We start from the raw sequence: 10,393 nt of genomic DNA, 5'->3' as shown, positions 1-10,393 counted from the left end.
AATTTTAAGTTTAAGCCTCAAATAATTTTCATTATAAAATATTTTTTATGTCGTTAAAGATTTTAAATCTGACGCATCAAGACTTTTAAACTGAAAAACAGGATAAAAACATGAGAGCAGCGCGACAGTGGCTGCAGTCGAATACTCCATTTTGGTTAGGAACCTTCCTGTGTCAATATCACTATAAAGTGCCTTTGGTGTCCTCATCAGAATCACTCAGTTATTATGAATGTAACAGAATAATGAAACTCTGAGGTGCTTTTATAAATGGCCAAATAGTTACACACATAGAAATACAATGATAAGTCTCTTAAAATGTGTTTTCATTATTTTATAATGTTTCGTTTCATTGACTGTACGTGATTTTGGCATGTCCCACACACTGCTCTGCTAACTACAGTATGTGTGTAATAGATGGTTAAATTATATTAAATCCCCCCAAAAAGTATATGGTTTTATTGTCCACAACAAGTTATTTGATAAAATGAGTCATTTTGATCATGTATATTCTATTTTCATAATCATATTGAAATTTGTTCACGTGTCCCTGACATTGCTGTCCACCCTGTCATTATAGGGAAACTTCCCCTTTAAGAAAACCTCTGATGTTTTCAGTGACATTACTACCACCAATGTGTCTTTCTTCACTGGAGGCTGAAACAGTGGCATGTTGAAGACTAAGTATTTACACTTGTATATCGTAGTTTTCATCCTATTAACGTGTGCAGTGTTATGTTGTCAAGCTTATCATGTCCACTGTGTCATAGCGAATCAATTAATATAAAAACCTTTCAGAAATTCAAAATCTATTTGTTAAGCGTACAGTCATCTTGCTAACTGAATCATGTTGCTAACTGAAGGTCCATCATGTGCTCATTAAATGCTAATATTAGCCCAAAATGTCCACTCTGTCATTGTTTACCCTGTCAGCAAGTTGTCCATTGCAGGATGGACACTATTTGCATAATTTAGTTATCCAAATACTTTACCCATCAAATAAAATATGTTGTTGAGAAAGGGACTTAATATATTTCTGAAAATGTACAATTTATAATCACTATGCAATTACAATGTATTTACTCTACTTTAAATGTGTCCATGACAGGGTAGACATATGTGGCTGTTTGCAAGTACATTGTCATCATGCAGTAATTTATAAAAAAGTGTGGGCGCTTGACCAACATGCATTTCTAACAGCATTACATATACTTAATACAATGCATATGAAGTTCAATGGAAAATCTTAGTTTTTTTGGGGGGGGAAATGGAAAGTCCCAAAGGCACAGTATAGTGATATTGACCCTCCTAAGTGAGTGAAATGACCCGGAAGTACCTAAGTGGCCGCCATGATAAATGCCGGTCGAATTGTCCAAACGCAAAGGAAAGGAGCTTCAATGCTTCCTAACTTAGCTCCTTTAGCATACAACTGGACCTTCCTTTACGAAAGGAAAGGAGATAATGCCGATCCACAATTCCTTGCGGCGGCAACATTTAAAGTGACGTATCATTCGGCCGTTCACGAGAACAGACGATCATGACAATTATCGTTGCTTTAATTTGGAAATACTTTCAATAATATGTTAAACCGGCTGTCAAACTACAAACGTTACGTTGCTGAAAACTGCTGTAAACTGATCAAACTGACATATTTGATATTCTCTCTCTAGTGTTGAACTGCAGCTTCAGCCCTCACTCTTTTATTTTATTTGACTTCAGCTACAGAAGCTTTAATGAAAGAGTTAAACTGGACGAGCTCTTCAGTCTGAGTCATGTTTCTGATTATCATCTTTTTAATCAACTATTTTGTCACATTACAATAAAACATATCAAGTCAACACGAATTGTGTGGTGTTTCATAAACTGTTGTCTGCATATTTTTATGATCAGTTTATAATCTGCATGTAAATAAGCCATAACAACAAAAAGGGATGAGAGACACACATATATGACACACTCGTTAGTGTGATAATGTATTTGTATGTGTTTCTAAGTACTCTGGAGCTAAATATGTGACTTTATTAGACTTCTGACAATTTTATTTTTTTACATTTTGAACAATGTTGAGTTATTGATGTGGCAGTGTGGCACCCTGGACATTTTAATGGCTACAATTATTTGCAAAATTGTTATTGTATTAGTTAGTGTTATTACCTTGCCCCCGTCACCATTATTTTCTGGTTATTATGATTTCAAGCGCTTTGTGTGACTTAAACTTACCTACTTTCACCTAAAGTAGCTGCAGGGCGATACTCATTGGGTGTCCACATTTTTGTTTTTTTCATAAAACTGTTTGTATTTCCCTGATTTAAATAATCTTGGTGTCTATTTATAGGTAATAAAATATGCTTTAATAATTATCCAAAACTATAACACTAGAATAATGAATGTGCTGATGTAATTGGACATTTAGTGGAAAGATTCACGAATATGTGTCAATTGATAATTCAATGCTTTTATTAAAATAATTTCCTTCAACTATGTTCAAATTGAACAACTATATGATATAAAACTGAACAAAACAAACTGTATTAATCTAACAATATTACACATTTGATATTAAAGGTAAATGTGTAAGATTGCCAGACTAGTCTAGTCAGCATGGATGGCAAACAAAAACTTGTAACTCTATAAACCTTAAACATTGCTAGACTAGTCAATCTGGACGGAAACTATTTCTTGTACAGCACTAGATACTGAACTGATATGAAAATCAATAATTTTGCAGTTGCCATAAAGTGATTATAACCAAATGTAACATGAACATTTAGTTTTGTTTTTTATCGTTTTTCAGTTCTTTACATGCAATTTGACTTACAATTGCTGAGGACTTAGCCTCAAACTAATATATAGCACGAAATGTTGGTGCTTTCATGTCAATATCACTGTATCATTTCGATCTGAATGTCTGCAGTAACTCCACATAAAGGTACGGTCTTCGGGCGCATTCATCTTCCAACTGCTACTGCTCACATATGCAGCTGCAGAGTGCTGTACATGGAAGTCCGAACTGAAAGCACTTGCACCTCCCATGGCAACTTTTTTTACAGGACCACTTGGCCAGTTCCTGACAACTGGCTGCGATGGGGGGTGACGTCGACCAACATACCGCGATTTATCTCCTTTCTGTGTCCACCCCCAATCAGCAGGACTGCTGATGTCTGGCCTAGAGATAGTTGTCTGGCCCCAGATGATCCCAGCGTGATAAGCATCGCGCTTTGCATGTTCTCTCAGGGCTGCCTGAGTTGGTGGAATAGAGTTGTAGGGCCTTTGTTTGCGTGCATAGAGATCAAGTCTCGCTTCATCCACACCAGTAACTGTGCTTGATCTATCGTGCATGAGGACAATACATCTCTAACTGTTGCAGGTCCAGGTCACTAATTGATGCTGGATGCTGGCTGAGATTGGTGAATGTTTCAGAAATTTCATCACAGATATTCCATGTCTGCCATGCTGTCTTCTTTCCTTTCCCATGAAATGCAGACACAATGTCACAGCCTGTGAATGCATGGAAGTACGCTAATCCACTGGCTTTGTCAGTCCCTATTACTTCATGGACTGGAATCCATCGAACACTGGCTCCTTGGCCAAACAGAATCCACATACTCTCAAGACCAATGGCCTGTAAGGATGGCAGTATAGAAAAGGACAATCTGAAGATTCAAGAACAGGAAGTGGAAAGAAGAGTTCAGAGCTTTAAAGCCACACTCAAAGGATAAAGTCTAACTCCTGACGAACTTGTAAAGGCAGAGAAGTCAATCATTCAACACGTACAAAGACACAAATTCATAGCTGAAATTGCCTCACTCAAAGGTAGCTTTAAAAACGTCCCCAAAGAAAGTCCACTGTACAAACTGGATCCAGTCATGGATGATCAAATCCTCAGAGTTGGTGGTCGGTTGAGTAAAGCAGCATTGCCAGCAAAATCCAAACACCCAGTCATTTTGTCCGAAGACCTGCATGTATCCAAGCTGATTCTGAGCCATATCCATCACAAGAAATCACATGTTGTCCAGGTTACAGCAAAAGTACTGGATCATTAATGCAAACTCTGCTGCCAGGAAAGTCATATCTGACTATGTTGTTTGGAGAATCAACAGAGGAAAGCTTGGTAAACAGAAGACGGCAGACTTGCCTGAGGAGAGAGTGGTGCCTGACAAAGCTCCGTTTACAAATGTTGGAGTTGACTATTTTGGGACCATCAATGTTAAGAGAGGAAGAAGTCTTGTTAAGAGGTAAGGAGTGCTTGTCAACCGTTTTACCAGTCGTGCTGTCCACTTGGAAGTGGCTTATACATTGGATTCAGACTCCTGTTTAAGCGGAGTACGGAGATTTATCTGCAGAAGAGGTCCAGTCTCCACCATCAGGACTGATAACGGCACCAATTTTGTTGGAGCCAACCAAGAGTTGAAGGAAAGTCTGGCTGTTTTCAATCATGGCAAAATGCAAAGGTCTTTGGTCCAGGATGGCATAAAGTGGAACTTTAACACTCCAGCAGCTTCCCATCAAGGCGGCATCTTGGAGCGCCTGATTCGTTCAGTGAAAAGTGTCCTCACCTCAGTTCTTCAACAGCTAACTCTGGACGATGAAGGGCTCCAGACCATTTTCTGTGACTATCGCAATACTAAATGATAGACCATCACAAGAGTCTCGGATGACCCAGATGACCTTGAAACTCTCACACCAAACCACATTCTAATTTTAAAGGGCAACCAATCCTGCCACCAGGACTGTTTGATAAGGATGATCTATACATCAGGAAAAGGTGGAAGCAAATACAGTACATGGCTGAACTTTTCTGGAAGAGATGGATCTTGGAGTACCTACCGATGATGCAAGAAAGACAAAAATGGACAAGGCCAAGAAGAAGCCTCACTATTGGAGACATAGTCCTTGTTGCGGACACCACAGCTCCAAGATCTTGGATGATGGGAAAAGTTTTGGATGCAAGACCAGATGCGAAGGGTCTAGTGCGCTCTGTGCGGCTTCAAACAAGAACCAGCATTCTGGAGAGGCCGGTGACAAAGCTCTGTCTGCTATTGGAAGCAGCAGATTAGCATCCTGGACTAATGCTCTGCCTCTATTTTCGCGGGGCGAGGCGCGGGACCAGCAGCCCCAGTTCAGCAGCAACAAAAGCGCTGTGGCTTGTTTATGATTAAATACGACGGCAAATGTAAAAACAGTAACACAACCAGCATTTCACTCACCAGACGCACATAACCCTGGAAAGGTGTCATCAGTAAATCCAGTAAATCCTGAGACTCTAACTCAGGGGTGGGCAAACTTTTTGGCTCAGGGGCCACATTGAATAAAAAAAATTGACAGACGGGTCGGGCCAGTATCAGATGGATGGAGAGTGTTTGTGTGAACCTGTCACGGGAGGACAATGTTTAGGACCCAAATGCAGACCACATGAGAGTATGAGTATCTGGTAAAACAGATTATTGGAGCCAAAGGGAAGGTGGGGAGCCTGTGGTCCGCCACAGGGGGTGCTGGGCGGTGTGAGACCCGTGGCTCTACACTGGACGACGGCGAGGCCGGCAGGGGGCGGTGTGAGAATATAACGTAAATGACTCAGCTTTTTTGTTCAACTCGCTGGTTAAATCTTCATCAATTTGTTCTACACGAGTCACTGTTCTGCATGATAAACTCAATTTTTCAAATTTGTTTTTGCTCTCTCGACATAAGAGACCTGCTGTTTCTACCATACATTCTTTCAAAAACTCTCCTTCAGAGAAAGGCTTGCTGGCTTTTTCCTAATTTGAATGCTAGCAAAAAACTTGCCTTGGTGCTTGATTCTTGTATAGCAGTTTGGCGGAGAATTTTTTTTTGCTGACTCTTTAAATTGGTTGCCAAGCTCTTAGCAGTAGCCGCCCGTTCTGTCGTTGACTGTTGGCTAGCATAGTTAGCATGCTTGGCGGAAAAGTGGCGGCTAATATTGTATTCTTTGAACACTGCAATGGTTTCTTGGCAAATAAGACATACTGCCTCTGATCGTACTTTGGGAAAAAATACTTAGCAGTCCACTCATTAAAGACTCTGCACTCACTGTCGACTTGTCTTTTCTTGGGTCCACTCATTGTGACAGAAGGGATCACTGCAGGAGGATGGCAGGAGGCTGACAGACAGAACCCTATATGTCACGTGACATGAGCGCGCAGGGTGGCGCAGTTCCGTGGGTCGAATGTGGTTAGTTATGTTAGTTATACTGAGGAAAAATACTCTGCATGCAGCTGTCAGTTCATTTTACAACTCTAAAACTGTTGTAGTACAAACCCTGTCTCCGGCGACAGAAAGTGATTCATATTACCGTAATTCTTCTAAAGTTAACGCTTTACGCCATAATTAAAAAGGATTCTGACCGCTGAGAAGTGGAGCTTTTCAGTGGTTTGCGGTATATTATGGTAATAAATTTTTTTTTTAAAAAGTGTCGCCTTTGTCTGTGGGATCACAGGGGGGAGGGGGTGGAATTGACCAGCGAAGCACAGCAAGTGTTGTGTGTCGCTCTAGTTCAGCAGAACACGGCAGGCAGCGGTCCGCACGGCGCGTACAAACTGCATGCTTATTTATTGCAGGGCGCTCTTTTAGGCTTTTCGTGTGCGTGTTCTTCTGCAGCAGTGCCGTGTGCGCAGAAGAAGGCATTACAGCGGTCTTTCTGCTGCAGCAGAACACACACGGAAAGCCTAAAAGAGCGCTGTGCAATAAATAAGCATAAGGAAACATCAACGCTGGTCTGTTGTGGTCATCGTGCTTCGGGAAACTCAACTTGGGAACGAAGAAGCGCTACAGCGGTCTTTACTATAACTTTTTTTTTTTTTTTTTTTTTTTTAATGTTATAATAATTATAATACTCGGCGGGCTGGATTAAAATGCCCCGTAGTTTGCCCACCTCTGGGCTAGAGTCACATAAGCATCGCAAAATATCAAGTTAAATGCATAAATGTTGGGAAAATGTATCGTGTAGATTACCATATAACTAGGAGTTTGAATATGTGTATGGGCAGATCAGTATGCATGTATTATTCATAATCAGAAATTCAATCAATTGAAGCAGTGAAAAGAAATTGTGTGATTCTCTGTATTCTTATCACGAGTCCACCTTAATCATGTCCTACAATAATGATATGTATGGTGTACTAATAACACTGTCATAATTATGAGTGCTTTCAACACATCCATAAGAAACTTAAGCGCTAAATAAACTTAAGAATAGCGCGGCATGCAGCGGGTGAGAGTCTCTGTCTGTGAGACGGGCGATGGGCTGCGCCTGTGGTGATCAATGTCCGCGGCTCGAGAAGCTCTCGTAAATAAATGAATCTATAGCGCCGCTTACAGGTGCCATCCTGACGTGAGAACGGATCATGGCGATCTGGAAGAACTCTCTCCATATAAAACTAATATAACTAATATCGCTCCATCAATGAGGAAGGGAGCTGCCTTTTTTTTTTTTTGTCTGGTGGGAGTGGCCAGCTTATCCAATGAATTTCACTAAACCTGCAAGGTATTGCAATGTGTTGCTATGGTGATTTATCTAAACTTGCTTCGAAGAACCGAAAAGCCTGACCTACGTCATCTTGTCCTGAAAATTATCCGGCTAACTCAGTAAACCAGGTACGAAAAATACCCCCCAGATCACAAACTATAACCGACATGATTCAGCACTCAAGAGTCGGCAGATGAATCGATTGTGAAAATGATGATTATTCTAAAATCAGGATCTCGGAGAACAAAACAACTCTGAAGAAACTTTATTTAGTTTTACAGATAAAAGAAGTACAAAATAAATCACTCGGCTGCAGGTCGTTGATTCCTTTGGAATCGGGTTTTAAACAAAGAGTTTAGTCTTTGAGAAAGAAGGAGACGGTTCGCGTCGCCTGGTGGGTGACATCACAGTCAGAAGGCGGGGCTTAGGGCGTCGTAGAGCCGGTGGACGGCGACCTCCACCATCTCCCTCAGAGTCTCGTCCTCTGTGCACGCCACAGACTGGAGACAGAGGTCAGAGGTCAGCATAACAAGTGACATCATGGCCGTTTCCTGAGTTCTTTGTTCGTGTCATTTAGTACAGTGGCCTGAACCCAAACATGTAGCTGTCAATCAATTACAAGAAAGGGATCAAAGCTAAATATCCATATCACCTCCCCAACTGTGTTGAACTCAAAAATCTTGATTTTGGCTCAGAAGATATAACTTATATATATATAACTTATATATATATATATATATATAACTTATATATATATACACACACAATATATATACAATTATGTGTATGTCTGTGAAACCAATGCAAAAAAGCAGGGTTGTCATATTTTGACTGTAAAAATACTTCAGTGAAGAATCAGAGTCTGCACTCCCAAATCCAAAGTCCAAAAAGTACACAAGTCTGTACTTAGCGTACTTGGTATTGAGAAACGGCCAGAGAGGAATTCATAAAAAAGACAGGAAATCAAACAGAAGACAGACGGACCAACACGTCGTTAGTTTCAGCCTTTTCGTTTGTTGATAATAAGAAAACTCCTCCGTACCAACGGTAGGAATGTCCTACAAAGGCCACCGTACTGCTCAGACGTCGTACTCACTCTGGTTTCCGGGTCGATGGATGCCGTGATCCCGTCCACAGTCACGCTCAAGTCTTTACCGTCTCTGAGGTTCACGCAGTCGTCTCCAAACATGTCGCTGCAACACATCAGAGCATTAGTTTGCTGGTTCGTCCACCTGACTAGCTCTTATTTTGAAAATCACTACATCTCGAATATATATATATATATATATATATATATATATATATATATATATATATATATATATATATATATATATATATATATATATATAAAAATAATATATACTGCGACTACTCACTGCAGCATGAGCTCCAGCCGCTCCACGAACACCTCCTCGTGGAACGTTTCCTTCTTGCCTTCCAGAACTGAAACAAGCAGACGGGCGTTAGAGAGCTCGGTGCTGTGGACCCGTCACTAGGGTTGGGTAACGAGAACCGGTGCCAACACGGCACCGGTTCCAACACGGCACCGGTTCCAACACGTCCGGTACCTACCGGACCGAAAAGCAACGCAGATTTCGGTGCTTTCTTCCGGTGCCTGAGCCGATTTAAATACTTTTTTTTTTTTTTACACTACTCTGTAATGTTGCTCGGTATATAGATACTAAAAAGGTAGCGCGGTACCCGAACGTTAAAAACGATAGGATTTTGATGTATCGATACTATTAAAATAGCGCGGATCAGAGCACACTCCTCCACTCTCTGTCATCCGCCTGCATGCAGAGCGGGGCTCGAGGGGGCGGGGCTTCCAGCGCTCACACAACAATACAGTGCGCGCACACAGAGATCGCTGGAGACACGAGCACGAGCTTTTGAACGTCCGTCCTCGGCTTGATGGAACAAATCTCTCCAGTTGATATTAATGATGACGTGTAGTCCAGTAAAGCAGCAGTTTTAGGATCCAACAGTGTCTGAGTTCTGTTGCACACAATCCCATCAGGCCATGATGCTTGTGTCTGTTCTTTTTTTTTTTTTAAATATATTGTTTATAGTTTGAAATTAAAAGGTTTGAAGCTGTAGTTTGAAGACAAGTGTGTTGTATGTATTTATTTATATGTAAAGTATACTTTAAACAGTTAATATATTGTTCAATTTTAAGAAAAGGAATTTCCTTGGCAATAAAAAGTATCGGTTCAGGCACCGGTATCGTTTTAAAAGTATCGGTTTAGCAGCGGTATCGGAAAAAACCCAAACGATACCCATCCCTACCCGTCACACGTCTGGACCGGTGGTCTACTCACACTTCTGGGCGCTGGGGTTGGACTGGACCTCCAGGACCACTGTCGTAACGGCGTCGGCGTACATGTCGTTGAGCGGGTTGGCGATCCACTGAGGATTAGACCGTTTAAAACCGGTTACGTTTCTATCGATAACTTCATTGATCCTCAGGCCGAAGGAGTCCAATTATTTGGTTCATGACCTGGAAACGTTCATCAGCCTCAGATTAACTTAAACAACTTAAAGACGTCTTCACTGATCGTTAGCCGACGTTAGCATGCTAACAAATACATTAATAGATTATGAGGTTATTTTCATTATATTATAAACCAAACAAGTAAATATAAGCTTTTGCAGAGTGAAACGTCTTTATATGTCTAAATACAGTCTCTAAATATCTAAAAAACGTCTTTAAATGTCAAAACAGTCTCTAAAAGTCTAAACCCGTCCGAGGTGTTCATGGTTCCAGATGTGAGGGAATCAAACGGGTGAGACCTCCAGCAGCACCATGCCAGCCTCGTGGACCAGAGTAATGTTCTTGAAGATCCTCACGGTGATCTTCTCCGCCTCCTCCACCTGCTCCACGTCGCCTACAAGGAGACAAAGTACACGGGA

The 10,393-nt window shown here is 41.1% G+C and overlaps 1 protein-coding gene across 1 annotated transcript in view; it reads right to left on the bottom strand.

Annotated features, from left to right (window-relative positions):
* Positions 1-7,740: 7,740 nt before the first annotated feature.
* LOC306734130 (cleavage and polyadenylation specificity factor subunit 3-like) overlaps positions 7,741-10,393 on the bottom strand; it is a 10,011-nt gene continuing 7,358 nt past the window's right edge. The window contains exons 12-16 of the mRNA XM_079215466.1: positions 10,274-10,368; positions 9,802-9,889; positions 8,860-8,926; positions 8,577-8,673; positions 7,741-7,980 (exon numbers count right to left, since the gene is read on the bottom strand). Of these exons, the coding sequence (XP_079071592.1) occupies positions 7,891-7,980; positions 8,577-8,673; positions 8,860-8,926; positions 9,802-9,889; positions 10,274-10,368 (437 nt within the window). The 3' untranslated portion in view covers positions 7,741-7,890. The remainder of the gene's footprint in view (positions 7,981-8,576; positions 8,674-8,859; positions 8,927-9,801; positions 9,890-10,273; positions 10,369-10,393) is intronic.

Source organism: Taurulus bubalis (genome assembly GCF_910589615.1).
Source record: "Taurulus bubalis genome assembly, chromosome: 3".
Classification (NCBI taxonomy): domain Eukaryota; kingdom Metazoa; phylum Chordata; class Actinopteri; order Perciformes; family Cottidae; genus Taurulus; species Taurulus bubalis.
This window is presented reverse-complemented; position numbering and strand designations above follow the sequence as displayed.